Source organism: Geotrypetes seraphini, chromosome 2 (genome assembly GCF_902459505.1).
Source record: "Geotrypetes seraphini chromosome 2, aGeoSer1.1, whole genome shotgun sequence".
Classification (NCBI taxonomy): domain Eukaryota; kingdom Metazoa; phylum Chordata; class Amphibia; order Gymnophiona; family Dermophiidae; genus Geotrypetes; species Geotrypetes seraphini.
In genome coordinates, this window is record NC_047085.1 from 379,756,605 (window position 1) to 379,781,462 (window position 24,858).

The window sequence follows — 24,858 nt, forward strand, 5'->3', positions numbered from 1 at the left end:
GGTCCCTGGTGGGCTCCAATACCAATTGCTTGAGACGTGCACCCTTTATGGAGTTTAATATTCTTCTGGTGCTACCCGTAGTCGCGGAGAGTGTGCTCCAATCTGCATCTGGCATGTTGAAGTCTCCTAGCATTACTGAGTCCCCGCGCAGTGTGATGTTCTCTATGTCCTCGATTAATTCCATGTCTTTGTCCTCCTGTTGCCTGGGAGGCCTATATATGACACCAAGGTATAGGCATTTTTCATTCCCTCTGGCCATGTTCACCCAGAGGGATTCCCCAGTGTATCGAACATCTGTGATTCTGGTGGTTTTGATGCTTTCCTTAGTGTATAGCGCTACTCCTCCTCCCAATTTACCCACTCGGTCGCAACGAAGTAGGTTGTACCCTGGTATAACCATATCCCACCCATGCGATTTCGTGAACCAGGTTTCGGATATCGCTATCACGTCAAGATCGGCGTTTGTTATCTCAGTCTCTAATTCTAGAATTTTATTGCCCAAACTGTGTGCATTAACATACATGGCCCTCCCATATCTGTGAAGAGTTTACTTTATGAGTTAGTGTGGCTCCTAAATTATCAGTGATATTTCTCCCTAAATTATTGTGGATATCATTGGTACTTACCTTAGACTTGGTAGTGCGACTTGCCTCCTCAGGGTGTATATAAAAAGATGGAGTTGAAGGATAGAAATGCATCAGAGATTTGGACTTGGCACGCAGAGTACATGTTTTTCTGTTGCCAGTGAAACAAAGAGAAAATATTTACAGGACAAGGTCTAATGTCTGGAAAACAGAGGCTGTAGTATGTGGAAGTCATAATATAACAGTCTGCTGGGAAGTCTCTTTATTCAGCTTCTAATATTGCTTGGTTAGCATTACTGGCAAATGTTTTTAAAATAGATGTTTGCAATAGAATAAAGGAAGTACCTATGTCCTAGAGCATGTCATCAAGGTCATTGTGTCTTAAGTGAACATGTTACCTCTTTTGCTGACAGGGGTGAAACCAATAGCATGTGATAACTGAGTCATTGCTAGGAAAACCTTATGACTTGAAATTAACCAACAGAACTTTCTGGAGTATGCAAGTTATTATTGGATCTTAATAAAGCAATTGTAATTTAATTGGAAGATGCACCAACTATGTATGTTTAATAATGAATTAATTGTCATAATCCCAATAAAATGGGCAGTTGCTTGTAAGACGTTGAGATTCTTGATTGTTTTCCTACCAGTTAATAGGATGCCAAGAACTCCCAAGTCCTTGAATGTTTAAACTACACTTTTTTGTGTCTGGTAATTTTTTGAGGGTGTGTGTAGTTATTTAGACCAAACAGCTGCACATCTCAGACATAAAAACAGCGGTTCAAGAAAAGTTGGTGATGTCCCTTGCTGGGTTGACAATATTTGGGGACAAGGTAGAAGTTGCTGGTCTCATTAAGAAACATATGCCTTTAATTTGTTTTTACTTTTGTATATCTGGAAAGAGCCCACTAAATGGGCTATTTTTATACTAACCTGTATCAAATGTCCTTAAGCTTCTTTTTTTGGTGTGAGTTGTCCAGAAGCTATACACAGAATATATAGCAAGCCTACTGAGAGCCTTTGTCATTGTTGTGAGTCTATGGGAAGGGACTGGAAGAGGAGATTTTGACTTAGCCACAGACACCAACAAAATGTGTGTACTTGCCTCTAGGTCGGCCTCAGCCCTACCAAAATGGGGATTGGTTACTATTGAAAAAGACCAAGATTAACTTATCTACAGGACCTCAAAGTCTTTAGAGCTACAGTTTCTTGGACAAGTAACTCCACCTCTTATAAACCAACAATTAGGAAGAATTTTAGGATAAAGGAGAAATGTGTAACTTTGCTCTATTAAAATGGTTAGGTCAGGAAAATAGAATACTGCTAGAATTCTAGCTATCACATTAGGGCCACTTTATTTTGCATCCATTGCAAATCTGAGTTTTTCAAAGCTCCTCTTGCATTAACTAGTTATCTGTAATAGTTTACTATGCTACTTGTATTCCAATCTGTTGTTAATCAGTAATGTGCCTAAATGTGGTGCCGGTGAGAATTGTAATTGTTTTATTCAAATTCTTTTGTTGGTAGGTGAAAAAGTAGAGGCATCAAAATGACTGAAGAACATCAGACTCCTGAAATCCCTTGTTTAATAGATCGTTATTTCACTCGCTGGTACAAAGCAGGTAAAGGAATGACTACTAATAGCATAGATCAGGGGTGTCCAATGTCGGTCCTCGAGGGCCGCAGTCCAGTTGGGTTTTCAGGATTTCCCCAATGAATATGCATTGAAAACAGTGCATGCAAATAGATCTCATGCATATTCATTGGGGAAATCCTGAAAACCCGACTGGACTGCGGCCCTCGAGGACCGACATTGGACACCCCTGGCATAGATCTAATGCACTAATGCAGGGGTTCTTAACCTGCATGAGGGTCAAATAAAAATTAACATTTATATTCGCTATACAGCCCAGTACTGTTGATTTTTCTTGCAGATAACTTGGGAGTAGTAGTAGTAGTTCTGTTTTAATTTGCACAAGAGGATTGTATTTCATAATTATAATGAGCGGCCATTACTTTTTGCATAAGAGTAGTTTTTTTTTTTTTAGCTTGTTTACTTTTAAAGTTTAATAATACTTTGTGTATGTCATATGTTTGAGATGATCAAATCTTGATAAAGTACATTATATTCATTGAATGCAAAGTTGTGTTTATGTTGTGAGAAATTTGAAAAGAGAACTTTTTAAAACAGTTTTTTAAAATAATATTTTTTGTATATTCTGGTGTTAATTGTTGATGTGCAGAGGTATGCAGGAACAGTAGGGGAGGAAGGTGGAGAAAGAACTGATGAACTGCCTGGGAAGGAAGAGGGAGGGAGATGAGACATTCTTAAGACATTATTTGCAACTATCTGGGAACACATTGTCTCAGCTACTATAGAATAATGGACAGTGGCACTGAGGGACTGAACACATAAAGAGAGGATTGTGCATATAGATAAACCATATATGGGTGAAAGGAAATAAGATGAGGGTTATTTAGAGGGGGGGAGAGCGAGAGTAGTGGGATAAATAAACAGAGGTGGGGAAAACGGAAGCACAGCAAGTTGCAGTTGATAGGTTGTCTGAAAATGTGGCTATCTCTATCCTGACCAATGGGTACATAGATAGGAGGGACCAGAAATGTGAGAACTAACTATATAATGCATAACCACAGTCGGCTTTGTGTGCCTACTCTTGTGTGTATTAGAGAATGATATGGTGGCTGTTACCCGCGGCTAGCCACGGGTAACCTGCCGAAATGGTGGAGGGGGGGGGAAGTGCTCACTGCAAGCATGAGGACAAGGTCATCCACCGCCCCGTGGAGCGGTGAATGGCCTTGTCCCCGCAGTTTAGGGAGGGAACGCGCGCAGTCCCCTTCATACCTACCGGCTGAATCTATCTCCCTTCCTCCCCCTTACCTTCGCGGCGTGTTTTAAATTACTTTTCAGAGTAAACTTGCTCAAGCCAACCGAGCCTGCCTGTAGTCGCATGCGTCTGTGAGCAGAAGCTTCTCCTCTGACACAACTTCTGGTTGCGTCGGAGGAGAAGCTTCCGCTCATAGACACATTCGACTAAAGGCAGGCTCGGTCGGCTTGAGCAAGTTACTCTGGAAAGTAACTTAAAACGCGCTGCGAAGGTAAGAGGGAGGAAGATTCTTGGGCCGCGTGAGGGGTGCTGAAGGGCGGTGAGATGGTGAGAGGGAAGGGGGATGGAGAGGAACAGACACTGAAGGGGGTGGAGAGGACAGACGCTGAAAGGAAATGGGGAAGACAGAGTGGGGAGAAGACGCTGGAAGGGAAGAAGACAGAGATGCCAGACTATGGGGGGTGCGGAGGGAAGAAGATGGGTGCCAGACCAATTGGAGGGGGGGGGGGTAAAGGTTGAAACATAATAACGGAGCAAATGGAAGATGCTGAGAGAAGACAGACAGTGGATGAAAGATATTGAATGAGAAGTTGAGGAAAGCAGAAACCAGACAACAAAGGTAGAAAAAAAAATTTCTATTTTCTTTTTTGCTGTGGGCGTCGTGGCCTGCCTTCTGCAGTCTTAATATCGGGCCCTTAGTTCTTACATAAATACATTTTCAAGATTTACTTTAGCAAATTCAAACAAAGGGTTCTTTTTACTAATGTGGGTTAACTGGTGACCTCGCATTATTACACATTTACTGCTTGTGAATTTGAGTAAAGTGCATAGTTAGTAAATAGGTCTATTAAGAATAACGGCTTGAATTAAACCCACATTACAGATTAAGGGAGAAGTTATCAATTTGGGCTGGTGGTAGCCCTTTCAGGACCAAGGGACATATTTGTCCCATAACTTTAAAATCCTATAAATTTTGATTGGGATAGTCTACAGTTCTAAATTTGATATGTACGGATTCCATATGATACTGCCTTTATGTAAACAAACTGGTTCCGACATTCATTCATTAGCGTCGTTGCCAGATTGACGAGAAGATTCACTTGCCACACTGTCCATAAGCCAGAAGTGTGATTTTTTTTTTTAAAAAAATGATATTTCACAAAAAAAATCAATTTTTTGGCATCTGCAAGCCCTTTTTACCATAAAAATGTCGTCAAAACCACAAAAATTGGCCTACGATCCTTATGGTCCTGAAAGGGTTAAGAAGGGTTATTTTACTGTTAACCAAGGTTTTATAACTAGGCCACATTAAATAAAACAAGACATTGTGCTATAATAGCACAGCTTTAATAGTAGCCCACATTGGTAACTTCCATCCTCCCAAATGTGGTAATTAACCTGCACAACTTTTAATACACTTTTTAGTAAATAGCCCATATGATGAGGGAAAACCAACTCAAGGACACAGTGCTAAATGTCACCAAAGTAGGAGTCTCTTCCAGCAGAAAAGGTTATTTTGCTCCTTCTGTTTCATAAGCACTTTAGCTCCATTTTGTCTAGCTATCAAAATTTTTATTTTAACAATGCTGTAGCACAGTAAACAATACATGAAAGTACACAAAATACTTACAAAGAAGTGCAGAATTACATGTTAACTTCAAAGAATGTGTTTTATGACTCCTGTAATAGGTGTTCTCTAAGGTCAGCAGGCTATTAATCTTCACGGTACCCACCTCTCTCTCCTAGAAATTGGATTCTCTTGCTTTCTTATTTTATTTCACTCCTGCCTTTTTTGGTTGTAGTCCAAGGCAAATTACATTCAGGTACAGAATTACTTTTCCTGTTCTGGAGGACGTACTCTCTAAGAGGAAAATTCTACAACATGGTGCTTCTAGTAAAAGTTAGGTGTGCCAGTGCTATGCGCTGAGCACCAATTCCATAACAGCATTTGCATGCAAAGATATAAGAACATAAGCAATGCCTCTGCTGGGTCAGACCTGAGGTCCATCGTGCCCAGCAGTCCGCTCTCGCGGCGGTCCAACAGGTCCAGGACCTGTGCAGTAATCCTCTATCTATACCCCTCTATCCCCTTTTCCAGTAGGTAATTATCCAATCTTTTCTTAAACCCCATTACCGTACTCTGCCCTATTACGTCCTCTGGAAGCGCATTCCAGGTGTCCACCACACGTTGGGTAAAGAAGAACTTCCTAGCATTCGTTTTGAATCTATCCCCTTTCAACTTTTCCGAGTGCCCTCTTGTTCTTTTATTTTTTGAAAGTTTGAAGAATCTGTCTCTCTCCACTTGCTCTATGCCCTTCATGATCTTGTAAGTTTCTATCATATCCCCTCTAAGTCTCCTCTTCTCCAGAGAAAAGAGACCCAATTTCTCCAATCCCTCAGCATATGAAAGGTTTTCCATACCTTTTATCAGATGTGTCGCTCTCCTCTGGACCCTTTCGAGTAACGCCATATCCTTCTTAAGATACAGCGACCCAAATTGGACGCAGTACTCCAGATGCGGACGCACCATCGCCCGATACAACGGCAGAATAACTTCTTTCGTTCTGGTCGCAATGCCCTTCTTGATTATACCAAGCATTCTATTCGCAAATGTAAGTCCAAATTAAGGTGCCTAAATTTAGGCCTAAGTATACCATGCAAAGCTTATAACTCAGAATAATGTAAAAGCTGAGTGTATATTTTGAACACACCCAAGTCCCTCCTGTGTTCTGCCCATGTGTTTGCGCCCCTTGTGGTTATATGCAACGGCATTTCCAGTTCAGTAAAAATGGTATGCTGAACTGTAGGGTTGTCCATGCCTACTCACGAGCATTCTGCAGAAGATGTCAGTCACAGCTTTGCAGCTACTTCTCCTTCTCCCCATTTTCTGCTGCCCTCTCCAGTTCTTCCTTCTGGGGCGAGCATGAAGGTTTCAAGTTTGTTTAAAATTTATTATACTGCCCACGCGAGCCTTCTAAGCGATGTACAAAAATGCCATAACAATATACCAATTAAAATATTTAATCAAAAACAATTTAAGGACAAAGACGAACAGGAACAGAAGGGATTGGAGCCACACTTAAGGGAAAGAACAAAAGGTTGGGGAACTGAAAGTAGAAATATTTCTTAAATCTGAGTTGTCCTTTAAAAGGACAGTTTCATTACAAAGGCATCGTGGAAAAGGAATGTCTTTAGCTTCACCTTAAAATCGATAAGTGTTGTATTTTCATTCTGATCGGCTCCCTTTTATTTCTTTATTTTTGAGGTGTTTCTTGCAGTCTTTGGTTGTTCATGGTTTTTATGCAACTCCCGAACGAGTAGTGCCTACTTGGAGAGCAGCTGGCATGTGCATTCTTCAGGGACTTATTCAGACAGCCTGCTGAATATTTGTGGAGCTTGAGATTCTGGGCCCTCAGCATTTGCTCACTTCCTTGACTCGGTCAGGAGCTTGAGCACAAGCTGTTAAGTCATCAATAGCGTCCTTCAGGGTGCTCGGTACTGGCTAAGATTTCACCCTACCCTCTCTTCTCTTTTCGGCAGTCGCTGTGACCTGGGGGGTGAAAGTTCAGTCCAACTGAGGCTCGAATGGCAGCCCAAAGATCTTGGCATGACAGCTGACTGGTGGATTGAGGCAGAAAATCCCTCTAGGTCCAGCTACTCTCTCTCAAGGAGCTGAGGCAGGCTACAGCACCTTTTGCCCTGCACATGGCCTGTGAGTACAGCTGTGACAGCCTATGGGGAAAATTAGAAAGTGTGTGTGTGGGGGGGGGGTTTCTGTTAAACTGATTTGGCTGTTTTTCTAAAGCCTTGTTCCTTCTCCCCTCTAAAATCCTATTTTGAGTGATTGGTCCTGAAGTGTTTTAAAACTGTTTGTTTTTTGGCTCCAAAACACTGTTGTGGTGGCCATCTTGGATTTCCCTCATTTTTGCTGAAGGTTGTTTCAGCATTTCATGTTAACAAAGAGGTTAGATTGATAGCATTCCACCCCACAGGGTTCAAGAAAAAGGATAAGGTCTTAAAAGGTGTGGATGTCGGAAGAGAACTATTGCATTACCTAGAAGTAACCAATAAGTTTTGTCTCTCAGACCATCTATTCATGTTAACTAATCAGGCACAATGAGGCATATCTGCTTCCAAAGCTGCCATATCTAGATGGATTTGTAGAGCTATATCCTCTTGCCTACATCAGTTACAGCAAACAACTGCTTGTCTTCTTAAAGGCACATTCAACAAGAAGTGGCCTCCTCTTGGGTGAAAGCTCGGGCAGTTCCACCCAAGGAGATTTGTAGATCGGCAACCTAGTCTTCCCTTTATACTTTTCACCAAATTGTACAGAGTGAACATAGCAGCACAGGACGATGCCACTTTTGGGTCCTCAGTTCTACGAGCAGGCTCCTCTTTCCCACCTGAGAGTGTGAGAAATGCTTAGGTACATCCCTACTGTTCAGCATAGCATTCCTATTGCATTGGAAAAATTAGGTTCTTAACTTGATATTATCTTTTCTAGTAGATAGGAATGGTTTGCTGAACTCCCTGTCCAACACTTATCTGATGCAACTACTAAAGTCTTAAGCTTAATGGTCAGCTTCACAGTTTCCTGTCAGACTATGGGATTATGAATTCTTTGTATATAATTAAAAGGGAGGAATGTTTGAGCTTCATAAATGTTCAGGCTGTTATGTTCTTGTTTAACAAGTTTCCTCTCAAAAATTTGGGAGCCATTAACTTCTTATTGTAATGAGTAGATACCATTTTCTAATGAAATATACACCGTCTAATGTTAGGAAGGGGGAGGTTTATATATTAGTATTCATATTGGGAAAATAATAGAGGGAATGATGGGAGGGGAGGGTGGTAGTTTTATGTATTATAAGATAAAATAGAAAGATTGTCAAGTGATGTGTTAATTTTATTTTTTTATGTTTGTACATTTGATGTAAGATTGAAAATGAATAAAGATTTACAAAAAAACAAAAAACCTTGCTTATGTTTTACTTGCATTGCTGTTTATTCAGTGATTGTTTTACATTTATCTGAGCAGATCAGACACTTGGTTTCGTGGAGTTCCCTGTACCTTCTCCTGTGCCTTCCTATAGGGCTGCCGTCAGCTTTGGTACAAACTGAAGAGGGCAGCAGAGGCTGGGGAGGAGCTGAAAAACTGTGATTGACATCTTCTGCAGAATCCTTGTGAGCAGGCAACCCATGGTTCAGCATACCATTCCTATCTACTGGAAAAGATATTGAGGTAAGAACCTAATCTCGATTTGCTGTCTTGTACAATAGTATGTGGTGCACCTATGTGAATAAGTTGCACTTTTTTGTGCATGTAATGTACCAAGGCATGCATAACTGCACACACCCAGTTACAGAATTGCCCTTTAAGTTTGTACCTCAAGCAGTGGAGGATTAATTGACTTTCTCAAGGTAATATAATATGTAAACTGCTTTGATTGTAACCACAGAAAGTCCCATAAGGAGTATCAGTGGAATTTGAAACCTGGCTTCCCTGGTTCTCAGCCTGCTGCTCTAACCATTGGATTGCTCTTCCATTCATTCCAAGTGCTGGTAGCTTGGTATCTCAAAGTCCCTCCTTGAGGGCCGCAATCCAGTCGGGTTTTCAGGATTTCCCCAATAATATGCATGAGATCTGTGTGCATGCACTGCTTTCAATGCATATTCATTGGGGAAATCCTGAAAACCCGACTGGATTGCAGCCCTCAAGGAAGGACTTTGAGATCCCTGGTATAGACTGAGGCAATTCTGCATGATGGCAATGATCTAGAAGCTCTTTTGCATGCACAATTGAACATACTAGGAAGCTCCCTAAACTTCACGAGCAAGTTACTCATTTTTGCTTCACTGTGCTTCATCATTGAGGACTTGCATTCTGATGTTCTTGATGAATACCTGTTAAAGATAAGCAACTTAGGCTCCCATTTATTAAAGTGCATTGACATTTTGCACTTGATACGCTTTCCTTTTTGTCCTTGCTAGACCAGTCCAGATGTCTGGTTTGGGTCCTCCCTTCCAGCAAGTGGAGACGATTGATTGACAGACTTTCCTGTGCAAGCTAGTGCAGCTGGGAAGCCTATTACTATTCTATGTCTTCAGTAGAGTTGACAAACATGTAGAAGTAAATATGGTCGGTGGACAATAGAAACGTTATTTTAAAACCATCTGACATGGCTATGTCTCGCCCAGAAGAGACTGCTTCACGAGCATATGGTTACTCTTAAAATAAGCACAGAATTTAACAGAATTTAATTGAATGATTAAACTATTTAAAAAAACCCATTAAATCATAGCAAATATAATTTGCAATGGACTTAGATCTCTGGGTCAGAGAGCAAAGAGTTCATGGAGTTTTAGGGGGGGGGGTGAGAGGCATAAAGTCAAAAGCCCTTAACAGACTTCTACCTACAGTAGCACAATGCTTGCTCCAGTACAGTTAGTGCACACTCCTTGGGAACTGTCAAGTGAGTGAGGCAGAGGAGGGCATCAGGGATTAGTAGGACAAAGAAAAAGACTAGGCAGCACTTAAAATGTTCATGAACTAGGGTCAATGACTTCCCAAGTCACCAGGATGCTGCAAATTGCAGATGATTGCTACCAGGAGGCAGGACAGAAGGAAATTAAATTCTGCATAATATACAGAAGCCAACTAAAACTTTTCCCTTTCACCATGAAATTAAGGAAAGGATGATGGCAGAATGGGAAAACCTGGATGCTAAAGCTATAGCAGCTAGAGCCATATGTAAGCTCTATCCCTGGCACAAGAAAGAGGAAGAGAGATTGTTGGGATTGTCAAAGGTATATGTGATGTGTTAACTATTTCAGTGCAGGGAGGATTCAGCTTTGTAGGTGGGAAAATGAAATGCCTGAAGAAGCATGCATTTTGAAGTATCTAGAGTCACTACAGGCAGTGACTTGTGGAAGTTGCTTGGAAGGAGTCTTGTACTGGAGACAGCAGATGGCATGGTAACTTGACCCAGGGAAGGCAGCTATAACTGTGGAGTGGACAAAGGTTGTATTGGGAAGATAATTGTAGCCAATGTGTTTTAGAGCTTGGTCTAGGTAACAACAAAGCTGGGAGGAGCAGTGGTCATGGCTGAAAGAAGGCTGCTGGATAGAACATAGAACATAGAAATAGACGGCAGATAAGGGCCACGGCCCATCTAGTCTGCCCACCCTAATGACCCTCCCCTACCTTTGCCTAGTGAATAGAGCCCACGTGTCGATCCCATTTGGCCTTAAAATCAGGCACGCTGCTGGCCTCAATCACCTGCAGTGGAAGACTATTCCAGCGATCAACCACCCTTTCAGTGAAAAAGAATTTCCTGGTGTCACCTCGTAGTTTCCCGCCTCTGATTTTCCACGGATGCCCTCTTGTTGCCATGGGTCCCTTGAAAAAGAAGATATCTTCTTCTGCTACGATGCGGCCCGTGAGATACTTGAACGTCTCGATCATGTCCCCCCTCTCTCTGCGCTCCTCAAGCGAGTATAGCCGCAGTTTGTCTAACCTCTCTTCGTACGGGAGATCTTTGAGTCCCGAGACCATCCGGGTGGCCAGTCTCTGAACCGACTCCAATCTCAGCACATCTTTGCGATAATGTGGTCTCCAGAATTGCACACAATATTCCAGGTGGGGCCTCACCATGGATCTGTACAATGGCATAATGACTTCCGGCTTACGGCTGACGAAACCCCTGCGAATGCAACCTAGGATCTGTCTTGCCTTGGATGAGGCCTGCTCTACCTGGCTGGCAGCCTTCATGTCCTCACTGACGATCACCCCCAAGTCCCGTTCTGCAACCGTTCTTGTTAGGATCTCACCATTAAGAGTATAAGTCTTGTATGGATTGTGGTTGCCTAGGTGCATGACTTTGCATTTTTTGGCATTGAAGCTGAGTTGCCAGGTCCTAGACCAGCGCTCCAGTAGGAGTAGGTCGTGCATCATGTTGTCGGGCATTGAATCTTCGTCCGTTGTGCATTTTCCCACTACATTACTTAGTTTGGCGTCATCGGCGAATAATGCTATTTTACCTCGAAGCCCTTCTGCCAAGTCTCTTATAAAGATGTTGAATAGGGTCGGTCCCAAGACCGAACCCTGTGGCACTCCACTGATCACCTCCGTCATTTCTGAGGGGGTGCCGTTCACCACTACCCTTTGAAGCCTACCACCAAGCCAGTTCCTAACCCATTTCGTCAATGTGTCACCTAATCCTATAGAACTCATCTTGTTCAGCAACCTGCGGTGTGGTACGCTATCGAATGCTTTGCTAAAGTCCAGGTACACGATGTCCAGGGACTCCCCAACATCCAGCTTCCCCGTCACCCAGTCAAAGAAGCTGATCAGGTTGGATTGACATGATCTTCCCTTAGTAAATCCATGTTGACGGGGGTCCCGTAGATTTTCCTCATCCAGGATCTTATCCAATTGTCGTTTGATCAGAGTTTCCATAAGTTTGCTCACTATAGATGTTAGACTCACTGGTCTGTAATTTGCTGTCTCCATCTTTGAGCCTTTCTTGTGGAGTGGAATGACGCTAGCCGTCCTCCAGTCCAACGGGACGCTTCCCGTACTAAGGGAGAGGTTGAAGAGTGCCGACAGTGGCTCTGCCAAGACATCACTCAACTCCCTAAGCACCCTGGGGTGTAGGTTGTCAGGCCCCATTGCCTTGTTAACCTTGAGTTTTGACAGCTCATCGTAGACACTGCTGGGCGTGAATTCGAAGTTACTAAATGGGTCAACTGAGTCTGCCCTTGTCTGTAGTTGAGGGCCAAGCCCCGGCGCTTCACGGGTGAAAACTGAGCTGAAGTATTCATTTAATAGCTGGGCTTTTTCGGAATCCTTTTCCACATAGTCTCCGTTTGGTTTCCTTAGACGTACAATCCCGCCAGAGTTTTTACTTCTATCACTGATATACCTGAAGAAGGATTTATCTCTCTTCTGGATGTTCTTTGCCAGAGACTCCTCCATGTGGAATTTAGCCTCCCTGACTGCTGTTTTGACTGCTTTTGACTTGGTCAGGTAGTCTGCCCTAGAGTCTTGTTTCCCCGATTGTTTGTAAGAGATGAAAGCTTTTTTCTTTTCCTTGATGAGGTCCGAGATCTCCTCAGTGAACCATTGCGGCTTGTTGTTTCTTCGCCGCTTACTTACTAATTTAACATAGCGGTTTGTCGCTTCTTGTATGGTGGCTTTCAAAGTCGACCACATTTCTTCCACGCTATCGGTTTTTGCTTGGCTTTGTAGCGCCTGGTGAACAAAGGAACCCATGTCTTGGAAGTTTGTGTCCTTGAATTTGAGGACCTTGGTCAGCGTGTTAGATTTAGTGAAACCTTTCCTAAGATTGAACCATACCATGTTGTGGTCACTGGAGGCCAATGTGTCGCCCACCGAGACCTCTGTGACACTTTCTCCATTGGTAAGTAATAGGTCCAGTATTGCCTGATCCCTTGTTGGGTCTAACACCAGTTGCTTCAGACCAGCTCCTTTCATAGAGTTTAATAGCCTCCTGTTGCTGCCAGAATCGGAGGTTAGTGTATCCCAATCCACATCAGGCATGTTGAAGTCACCTAACAATACTGTGTCCCCACGCAAGGTGATATTTTCTATATCCCCGATTATTTCCATATCCAGGTCAACCTGTTGTCTTGGGGGTCTGTAAATTACGCCAAGATACAAGCATTTGTCCTTCCCTCTGGCCAAATTAACCCAAAGGGATTCTCCAGTGTATTGGACATCTGAGATTCTTGTGACCTTAATGTCATCTTTAGTATATAATGCTACACCTCCTCCCAATCTGCCATTGTGTAGCAGATGCAGTCTCCTAAGTCTCACTTGGAATAGCCTGCCTTTCAGAGGTTGCATATTGTTTGAAGGATCTGGGAGCCAAAAAGGTTGCAGAGGCTGCCAGAAAATAGGCCATATTACAGGCCTTAGATCAGTGGTGTCAAAGTCCCTCCTCGAGGGCTGCAATCCAGTCGGGTTTTCAGGATTTCCCCAATGAATATGCATGAGATCAATTAGCATACAATGAAAGCAGTGCATGCAAATAGATCTCATGCATATTCATTGGAGAAATCTTGAAAACCCAACTGGATTGCGGCCCTTGAGGAGGGACTTTGACACCCCTGCCTTAGAGGAAGGCTGGGAGCCATTCAGGAGATGGGTCCATCAAGTTCTTGGAAGGTGAGCAACTATGGTGATGGGAGGGCTCTCCTAGTTATGCCTAGTAAGAGGGTAAGGCAGAGGGACACCTGGAGCCCAAGAGGGAGTGCCTGAAGCTCTCAGTAACAGGAGACAGGGCCTCACCCTGGTGGTGCCAGTAGGTGGCTGGCTTTGGTGCTACACTGCAGTATTGACAAAGAAATTCAGTTTATACCAAGTTAATAAAGATAACAATTCCTTGCAGGAAAGTTGAAGTGTGATTTCCATGCTGCAGTTTAAATACAAGTATGACTTGTAGAGTTGCCTTTTTGACTTGTTAGTGTATTGCTGTGAAAATATATATTGTAATATCTAGTTTTTTGGCAAATGCAGACAGGGCCGCCATCAGAAATTTCTGGGCCCCTTACTGAGCAATCCTATTGGACCCCCTACGCATCCCTTCCCCCCCGACCCCCCCCCTTCTTCCATGGGCCGAATACACACATACTTTTCTCTGTCATCGCACTCTTTGACCAAAAGATTTGTAAGCCTGAAACCATGTCAAGGTAGACTCTTTCAGCAGGGCCCTAACCTAACCTAAACTAAACTAATCTATACCTATCTATTCTAAACTAACATATGTCTAGCGCGCACAAACCCCTGCTCTACGTGGGAAAAATAACACCAGCTCAATGCTGGCGTTAGCATCTATCGCGCGTGGCGTACGCTAAAGCCACTATCGTAACTTAGTAAAAGGAGCCCTATTTTTATTAGTTAATTATTATTATTATTTTCCAATGCTCAATATGACTTCCTTTTTTAAGGTTTGACACTTGTGCCAGAATATTTTTACTAAATTTAAGAAGTATTTGCCCTCTTTCAAATGGTATAGAAGTTAAAAAAAGGGACAGGCGTTAATGAAGTCATTAGGTTCAATCTAGCCATTTATTTCTGCATGAATTTAAACAACTAAAAAAAAAGATAAATATAGTTCATCCAGTCATACAAGAAATTGCTCTACAGCAGGGGTACCCACACTTTTTGGGCTTGCGAGCTACTTTTAAAATGACCATATCAAAATGATCTACCAACAATAAAATAAAAAAAAAAAACACAAAGCACACTGTATGCAGAGAAAATGTTAATTATCATTTATATTCCGCAGGTTTTCAAAGAGGTCAAGTCAGACGATTCTATGCAATGTCACCTCAGGAACAACTATACAAAAATAGACAAATATACCCCCTCCCTTTTTACTAAATCGCAATAGCGGTTTTTAGAGCAGGGAGATGCGCTGAATGCCCTGTGCTGCTCTCGATACTCATAGGCTCCCTGCGCTAAAAACCGCTATTGCAGATATAAATTCTCTAAACAGATACATTTTGATCACTAAACTGAAAATAAAATCATTTTTCCTACCTTTTTGTCTGGTGATTTTCATGAGTCTCTGTTTGCACTTCCTTCTTCTGACTATAAATCCAATATTTTTTTTCTTTCTGCCCCTCCCCTTTTCTTTCTGTCTCTCTTTCTTTCTCTCTCCCCCTGCCCCCCCAAGCCATCGTGCCAATTTCTCCACTTCCCCGATTCTTTCCCTACCCCCTAAGCCACCATGCCGATTTCTCCCTGCTTCCACGAGCCAGGCCAGGAATGTACAAGCGCCTGACTCACAAGACTTCACCTCTGATGTCAATTCTAACGACGGAGAGGAAGTTCCAGGCCATCCAGGCAGCGATTGGCTGGCCCAGAACTTCCTCTCTGACATCAGAATTGACGTCGGAAGTGAAGTCTTGTGAGTCCGGCGCTTCTACGCGCCTGGCCTGGCTCAGGGAGGCTGGAAGAAAAAGATTGCCAAGGCAACGCGATCGACTCACATTGCCTTTGCGATCTACTGGTCGATCGCGCTCGACTATTTGGGCACCCCTGCTGTTATGGTATCCTGTCCTGACCTGAGGAAAGGGGTATAGTCCCCCAAAAAACTGCTTATTTCCATTTCCTATTTATAAACTTTAATCAATAGATACAATACTACTTGATTCTACGTAAAGCAACAAAACAATTTTTTCTACCTTTTGTCGTTTTTGCTTTAATCATTTTGTCTTCACTCTTCTTTCTAGCCAGCATCTGTCCGCTTTGTCTTCCATACAGCATCAGCCCCTTCCATCCACTGTCCGCCCTCTCCCCGTTCCATAAGGCATCTTCCCTCTTTTTATGCTCCTTTAATAAACTGTCTATCCTGTGCCCCTTCTCTTCTCCTTTGTACATGATTGATTTCAGCTCTGCCACCTCTCCATTTTTCTCTCTCTGTCACCACCCCGTCCCCTATGCTCTGGCATCTCTCTCTTCTCCTTTCTTTCCTTCGCACCCCACAGTCTGGTATCTTCCCTTCCCTGATTCTCTAGCATCTCACTCCTTTCCTTTTCTTCCATCTCTCCCTCCCCCTCCATGCTCTGACATCTCCTCCTTCCTTTCCCCCTTCCTTTTCCTTTGGTCTGGCATACTTTCCTCCTTCCCTCCATGCCCTGGCATCTCTTCCTCCCTCCCTTCCCTCCAATCCCTGGCATCTCGTTTCATTCCCTCCCTCATCTTCTTTCTCCCTCCAGTTGGGTGCAGCAAGTCTCTCCCCCTCTGCTCCCTTTCCTCCTTCTGTCACCCATGACCTGGCGTCATGAACTTCTTCAGGCAGCAGCATTCACAATTCGCTGCTGTTGCCAGCTTCGGGCCTTCTTCTCTGTCGGGTCCTGCCTTCATGGAAACAGAAGTAGGCAGGACCCGGCAGAGAGGAAGGCCTGAAGCTGGCAACAGCAGTGAATTGTAAATGCTGATGCTAGCCGAAAAAGTTCATGACGCCAGGTCGAACACCCGGGGCAGACTGCTACTCTCACCCCCCCCCCCCACGACCCTCCTATCTCTCCCCCCCTCCCATCACGAGACTCTAAACAGCACTGCTCTACTCTAAGAAGGCTGCTTCAGGGCATGAGGGAAGGAGGGAGAGATAGGAGGGTTGGATCGGGTTGGGGGTCGCCCAGGATGATGATGAGGCTGCTGCTGCTGCCAGCGAATCCAGCAAGGGTGAGGCACCAAAGCACAGTACTGGCAGGCCCCCCCTGACTATTTCAGGCCCTAGGCCTGTGCCTACTGGGCCTATCCTTTAATCTAGCACTGCTTCCCCCCCATATGCCCTGACATCCTCCTTTCCCTCCCTCCCATGGTCTTTGCATCTCTTTCCTCCTTTTCCTGATCTTCCTTCTCCCTCCTTCCCTCTCTCTCTCCCCAAATGGGTGCAGCAGTATTTCTCTTCCCCCTCCCTCCACTGGGTTAGGCAGAATCATCAACATTTCTCTTCCCCCCCCAATTGGGTACAGCAGAAGCAGCATTTATCTTCCCCCTCCCCCCTAATTGGGTGCAGCAGCATTACTCCTCCCATTCCCCCCCATCTCACACACCCGGCAGATTCGCTACAGACAAAGGCAAGTTGCAAGTTTCCCTTGGTCGTTGACCTATCTCCCAAAGGGCAGCGACAGAGGGAAGTTTACAACTTGCTGCTCTTGCTTACTTCGGGCCTTTCTCGTTGCCGGGTCCTGCCTTCACGGAAACAGAAAGTAGGCAGGACCCGGCAGCGAGAAAGGCCCGAAGTAAGCAAGAGCAAGTAAGCTTCCCTCCGTGGCTGGCCTATCTCCCGCATGCTCCGGGGCTCTAATGGTCCATGCCGGCTTCTCTTCTCTACCCCCCCCCCCCCAGACGTAACATCCGGTTTCGGAGGGAAGCCGGGTTCGAGTCGCTTGCTGGGGGGGTTTTTTGTTTAAAGTCCAGCGGGTTTTTCGGCGGCTCTTCAGGCTGCGCATTAAGCAGTGGCGGCAGCAGGATTCGGCAGATGACAGCCGGGCGGGCATCTAAATTTGCTGGGCATTGCACCCGGCTGAAAAGCGCTGGGGAGAACACTGGGGAGCCCGGGCCCCCTGTCAGCTCCGGGCCCCTGAATGCAGGACTGGTAGTACTGCCCTGATGGCGGCCCTGAATGCAGATATCTGCTAGGTAGCACAAGGATTAATGCAAAATGGAAAATGTGGGTTCCTTCATGGATTGAAATTGTGATGGAAAACTTGACTATTGAGCATTTCCAACAACTGACAGTATGTATTTTTCAGTATCTATTTTTCAGTGACTATTACTAAAATGTACTACATTTGTTTTCTCTTCGTACAGATGTTAAAGGCAGACCATGTGAAGACCATTGCATACTACAACACTCCAATAGGCAAGTAGATATATTTAACCACATCCATTTTTCAGTCTGGGGACTTTAATACTGTGTATTAAAAGCTTACAAACTATTAAAAAGCTTAATATATTTTGCTGTTGGGTAGGTAACTGTTACTGCTTCCATAGCTTTAATTAAAAAGCCTGCTGGTTTGAATAAAGTAGTTGAAATACTGTGTGATCTGACCAAGCCTTGTTCTTTTGCTGTCCACTAGATGGCACAACAGCACTTGTAAGCTTGAAGAGTATGCCTGTATTAGTGTGCTAAAATCTCCTACCTTTGTGTTGCTAAACTTAAATTTTCATAACTTGTATATTTTGTTTATATTTTTGTTATTTATTATGACCACATTATTTCTTTTTGCCGGGGTCACTTGAAATTTTATATATCATTTTGGCTTGTATTTTACTCTGTGGGTCACTTGTGATGTATATATCATTTTATTTTTTGTTTGCTTTTGTTATTTAGACACCTTATTAAACTACATCCAGGTACATCCAATCTCCTGTTCCACAATTTTTGTTGTGGATTTTTTTTTTGGTAAGCATCACTACCTGTGTTGCTTTGGTTAGTATTTAGTTCTGCTCTGCGAAACCTATGTAGAGGAGATTAATAATTTAACACACCGTAAAAGCTTATTTGACTAACATGAGTGATTTTTAATTTAACCAAAGCTAAACTCATTCTATTTTAAATGTAATATGTTTGATGCTAAACAGAGCCAATTGACAGCAGAAAATTCTGTGATCTTGCCGAGTAATGTTGCTTTTCCTTTAACAAGCAGCTATAAACTAGAGGGATTAAAGCACAACCAGTTCCATAATTGGATACTCTGAAAAGTAGCTTTTCCAAAGGTATAAAAATTCACTGTAAGACTTAATTAAGTTTGCATTAAAGCCTAGATAAACAAGTTGTTTCCCACTGAGCACAGTCATGCAGAAAAGGAAAAACCATAAACAGGCATCTTAGGCTAGGGACCCTTTTGGAATTTTCCTTAACAGGTCAGCGTTTTTCTGCAGATGTGCATTTTGCAGACAAGAGTTCACAACACAAACCATGGGGACCAGGTGTACTAGATATTCTCAATAGACCTGGTCTTGGATTGAACTCTGCTCTTTTCCTTAGCAAAGTCTAACAATGGCGGCTTTTTTTTTCTAGTCTGAGTAGGAAGACCAAATGAGTTAAACTTGGAACTATCTTCTAGTGAAATGACAGAAACAAGGGGATGGCAGTTTATCAACTCATGAATATAGAACACTACTCAAAAAGCAATATATCAGAATGCTGAGGCCTGTTTTTTTTTAATTTTTTTTTTTTTTTTTTTTTTTAAACTATTTGTGGTTAGTTGCATTATTCAAAACCATGGTTATTTATAAAATAGAGTATAACCAGAAAACAGGCTAAGCACATTAGCAATTATATCAATAGAAACTGGTACCTTGGTTTGCGAGTGTTTTGCAAGACGAGCAAAACATTCGCAAAACCGAGCGTGCCTCGATTTATGAGGCCCCCCCCGCAAACCGACACCTTCCGCTCGCGTCGCACTCCCTCCCCGCCGTGATCCGCCATCCCCCAGGCATCCATCCACCCACCCGATCACATTTCTTACCCCCGTTTGGCACCGGCACCAACGCACAGGATGTGCTGGTGCACAAAGATCTGCCTCCTTCGTGCTGGGCATTGAGCATCTGCGCATGTTCAAAGCCTTCAGGTTCCCGTTCTCTCCAAGGTCTTTTTTCTCCACTATTGGAAACTTGTGCAGTTTCTATTGATATAATTTCTAATGTGCTTAGCCTGTTTTCTGGTTATACTCTATTTTATAAATAACCATGGTTTTGAATAATGCAACTAACTATATATATATATATATATATATATATATATATATACACACACATATCTCCAGTCATTGGACAAAAAAACTTTTCTTTAATTACAGCTTATACTCAAATATAAAACAAGAAACTTCCCCCCCCTCCAAAAAAAAAAGGAAAAAAAAGTTGACTGGAATATAAACCGGGAGGTTAATATTCAAGTGCCGTGCATTGCCTTGCCTTGTCCTACCAGGCTCTTGCACCCTGTTCCCCCCTGCTCTGCCAGGCTCTATACCCAGCCCCCTTATTTCCCTGCCAGGTTCTGTACCCCGTTCCCCCTCCCTTCGATGCCATGCAGGCCTCCACCGGACCTGCCATAAGTCCTAGTGGTCCAGCGGTGGGCGAGGACAGCAGGGATCCCTCCCGCCTTCTGTCCCAGTCAATTCTTAGAATTTTTACTTCCCTCCCACCTCCCCCGTTTACCTTTAGAATCCCTGTTGGTCCAATGGTGAACTGCAGCAGGAGCAACCTTCCTTTGCTTCTGCCTGTTCAGAGCCACAAGCTGATTGGCCTGCCGCAAGGTTGGACACTCGCAGAGAAAGTGGTCCATCTGCCCGCTGGAGCTCAGGGCTATTTGTTTGGCTCAGATGAGGTTTCAGACACAGAGAAAGTGGTTCATCAACCGACTGGAGCTCCGGGCCATTCATCTGGCTTTGATGAGATTGCTGAAGACCTTGGAGGGCCAAGCAGTCAGGTTCTTCATCTACTTTGTTTCACCTTTTCGTTTTACCCCGTTTTTACATTTACTTTTATGCTTTTAGCTTTGTAAACCGGCCAGATACATGCTGATGGTCGGTATATTAAAATGTAAATAAACTTGGTCTTCTCCGACAATACGACGGCAGTAACCTATGTCAGTCACCAGGGAAGGCCCAAGAGTACTCCTCTGGCTCAGGAAGCCCACCTTCTTTTTCTAGGGTGGAATGTCTTCTACTGGCACTGACAGCAGCGCATTTGGCGAGAGTGGACCAGGGATGGGCCTAAGGCCCACATTGCTGACGGTGGCCGGCAGAGAAGCAGGAGAGACTGAGCACCCCTCCTGCTCCCGCCTTAAAGGTACAGGTGGGGGGGATTGGATGGCAGAGGTGGGGGGTCCGACAGCAGGAGGGAGTGGGCATCATAGAAACATAGAAACATAGAAAGGTGACGGCAGAAAAGGGCTACAGCCCATCAAGTCTGCCCACTCTACTGGCCCACCCCATTAAGTCTGAGTGCTGCTCGGCCCACGTAGGGATCCCACGTGGATGTCCCATTTATTCTTAAAGTCGAGCACGCTTGTGGCCTTGATTACCTGCATCGGAAGTTTGTTCCAGTGATCCACCACTCTTTCTGTGAAGAAATACTTCCTGATGTCACCTCTAAATTTCCCTCCCCTGAGTTTGAGCGGGTGCCCCCTTGTGTCCGAGGGTCCCTTGGGAAGGAATATATCGTTTTCTACCACGACACGACCTGTGACGTACTTAAAAGTCTCAATCATGTCACCCCTTTCCCTGCGCTCCTCTAGAGAGTACAGCTGCAATTTGCCAAGTCTTTCCTCGTATGAGAGACCCTTGAGTCCAGAGACCTTCCTAGTGGCCATTCGCTGGACCGACTCAGCTCGAAGCACATCTTTACGGTAATGTGGCCTCCAGAATTGCACACAGTACTCTAGATGAGGTCTCACCATGGTTCTATACAGTGGCATTATGACTTCAGGTTTGCGGCTGACGAAGCTTCTATTGATACATCCCATCATTTGCCTCGCCTTGGATGAAGCCTTCTCCACTTGTTTGGCAGCCTTCATGTCTGCACTGATGATCACTCCCAAGTCCCGTTCCTCTGAAGTCTTAGCTAGTGTTTCTCCATTCAAGGTGTATGTTCTGCATGGATTTCTGCTGCCGAGATGCATGACCTTACACTTTTTAGCGTTGAAGCCCAGCTGCCATGTCGTGGACCATTTTTCCAACTTGATCAGATCCTGCGTCATACCATCCGTGGGATTGCTTCCACCCACTATATTACACAGTTTGGTGGCGTCGGCGAACAGCGCTACTTTACCCTGAAGCCCTCGGGTCAAGTCCCTTATGAATATGTTAAAAAGGGATGGTCCCAGGACTGAGCCCTGCGGCACACCGCTAGTCACCTCCGATGTCTCAGAGAGGGTGCCATTGACCACCACTTTCTGAAGTCTTCCACTCAGCCAATCGTTGACCCACGCCGTTAGTTTCTCACCTAACCCCATCGATTTCATCTTGTTTAATAGTCTACGGTGTGGGACACTGTCAAAAGCTTTACTGAAATCCAAGTATACTATGTCCAGAGACTCTCCCGAGTCCAGCTTTCCTGTCACCCAATCAAAGAAGCTGATGAGATTGGACTGGCATGACCTGCCCTTAGTGAATCCATGTTGACAGGGATCCCTCAGATTCCCATCATCCAATATCGCGTCTAATTTCTCTTTAAGTAGAGTTTCCATGAGTTTACACACTATTGATGTTAGACTTACTGGTCTGTAATTTGCGGCCTCCGCTCTGCAACCCTTTTTGTGCAGAGGAACCACGTTGGCAGTTTTCCAGTCCAGGGGGACTCTCCCCGTGCTTAGGGAGAGATTGAAGAGTATTGCTAATGGTTCCGCCAAAACATTGCATAGCTCTCTGAGCACTCTTGGGTGCAGATTGTCCGGTCCCATGGCTTTGTTCACCTTGAGTCTTGACAGTTCTTTGTAAACATCAGCTGGTGTGAACTCAAACTTCTGAAATGGGTCTTCCATGCCTTGCTTTGCTGCTAGCCGAGGCCCGTGCCCTGGTGCTTCGCAGGTAAAGACTGAACAGAAGTAATCATTCAGTAGTTTGGCTTTATCGGAGTCTGTTTCTACATAATTCCCGTCTGGTGTTCTAAGGCGTACTATCCCGTTTGCGTTCTTTTTCCTGTCGCTAATGTATCTGAAGAAGGATTTGTCCCCTTTCTTGATGTTCTTTGCTAGAGTTTCTTCCATACGAATTTTGGCCTCCCTGACTGCTGTTTTGACCGCTGCAGACTTTTTCCTGTATTCAATGTTTGCTTCTTTTTCCCCCGTGCGTTTGTATGAGAGAAATGCTTCTTTCTTCTCCTTGACGAGGCACGATACCTCATTTGTGAACCATTGGGGTTTCTTTTTTCTTTGTTGTTTGGTTACCGATTTTATGTAGCGGATAGTTGCCTCATGAAGGATCGATTTCAAGGTTGACCACATAGCCTCCACATTAGTAGTTACTTCTTGAACCTGCAGCGTCTGATAGACGAAATCTCCCATGCGTGCGAAGTCAGTGCCCCGGAAATTGAGTACCCTTGTTTTTGTTTGTGATCTAGGGAAGCCTTTCTTAAGGTTAAACCATACCGTGTTATGGTCACTGGTGGCTAGCGTCTCTCCCACCGAGACCTCTGAGACGCTTTCCCCGTTCGTAAGTACCAGGTCCAGGATGGCCTGGGCCCTAGTGGGCTCTAGTACCATTTGTTTGAGCCGTACTCCCTTCATGGACGTTAATATCCTCCTGCTATCACAAGTTGTCGCTGATAGTGTGTTCCAGTCTACATCAGGCATGTTGAAGTCTCCTAATAGTACAGCCTCCCCCCGTAAGGTGATATTCTCAATGTCTTCAATTAGTTCTGCGTCCTTGTCCTCCGATTGTCTTGGAGGTCTGTATATCACACCAAGGTACAGGCATTTTTCTCCGCCTCTGGCCAGGTTTACCCAGATAGATTCCCCAGTATACTTGACATCCGTGATCCTGGTTGTCTTAATGTTTTCTTTGATGTATAGTGCTACCCCACCTCCTAACTTACCCTCTCTGTCTTGTCGAATCAGGTTGTACCCTGGTATAGTTATATCCCACCCATGAGAGTCTGTGAACCATGTTTCGGATATTGCTACTATGTCTAGATCTGCATTAACTATTTCTGTTTCTAGTTGTAGAAATTTATTCCCTAGGCTGTGTGCGTTAACATACATAGCTCTCCACTCTTTCTGTTTACTAACCTCCTGTAGTGAGCCCCCCATTTGAGTCAAGGTGTCTCCTAACGATTCTTTTGCAATAAGGGTACTTACCTCAGACTTAGAAGCGTAGTGTTGGTTCTCCACATCAGGATAGTTACTTACTGCTCCGGTGTAAAAGTGGGTACCCACCCCCGACTTACCTAGTTTAAAGCCCTTCGAAGTAGGCGGGCTAGTCTGTGTCCGAAGACATTCTTACCTCTGTTGGTCAGGTGGAGTCCGTCTGGTCCCTGTAGTCCCTGCAGTGTCTCTCCGTGATTCAGGAATCCGAAGTTCATCTCCTGGCACCATCGTTGTAGCCACTCATTCGTCTTCAGGATGCGTTCGTCCCTGTCCCTTCCTCTGCCCCTAACAGGAAGAATGGAAGAGAATACTACCTGTGCTCCTGTCTGCTTCAGCCTCTTTCCCAGAGCTCCGAAGTCTCTAGCTATGTCCTCCAGGGTGTTTTTGGCAGTGTCATTCGTTCCGACGTGGATGAGCAGCATGGGGAAGTGGTCCTGGGGCCTGAGAAGTCTATCGAGACAGGTGGTCACATCTTTTATTTTGGCTCCGGGTAGACAGCAGACCTCCACCGACTGCATATCCGGTCTGCATATTGGTCCCTCAGTGCCTCTCAACATGGAGTCCCCAATAGTTATTACTCTACGCTTCTTTTGGGGGTGTCGATCCATCGTCCCTGGAGATGGAGATATGCGTTGATCCTGGTCCATCTCCCCGTCGCTAGTCTCTTCCTGCAAGACCTGGAATCTGTTCTTTAGGCTCAGCTGTGGAGTTGATGTGGAGCTGCCCTGTTGAGAGAAAGAGAGAGAAGGTGAGTATATTGTAAATTGGGGTGGGGGTCTCCTACGTTTACCTGTGGAGGAGGTCACTAACTGCCAGGAGTCAGTGTCTCCATCCATCTCCTGAACTGCAACAGTTGGTTTCTTTGTCGGCGGCCCTGGAGTCATCATGGGAGATCCGTCACGGGTCCGTTCTGTGACTTGAGATAGTTCCTGCACTATCCCATCGATGTAGGCCTCATCCTCTCTAATGCCTCTCAGACGTTTCACCTCCTCCCTGAGGTTTCTTAGTTCCTGCATGATGTCTTCATCCCTCTGATCGACCTCCTCCGTCTGTGTAGAGGCCGTAATGTACTGC

At 44.5% G+C, this 24,858-nt stretch overlaps 1 protein-coding gene across 3 annotated transcripts in view; it reads left to right on the forward strand.

The window, feature by feature from the left end:
- ABITRAM (actin binding transcription modulator) overlaps positions 1-24,858 on the forward strand; it is a 61,141-nt gene that overhangs the window by 23,783 nt on the left and 12,500 nt on the right. For 2 of the 3 annotated variants that reach the window (XM_033930658.1, XM_033930659.1), the window contains 2 exons: positions 2,112-2,206; positions 17,784-17,835. In XM_033930658.1, coding sequence (XP_033786549.1) covers positions 2,134-2,206; positions 17,784-17,835 — 125 coding nt within the window. In that variant the 5' untranslated portion in view covers positions 2,112-2,133. The remainder of the gene's footprint in view (positions 1-2,111; positions 2,207-17,783; positions 17,836-24,858) is intronic. The other variant, XM_033930657.1, reaches the window with a different exon arrangement.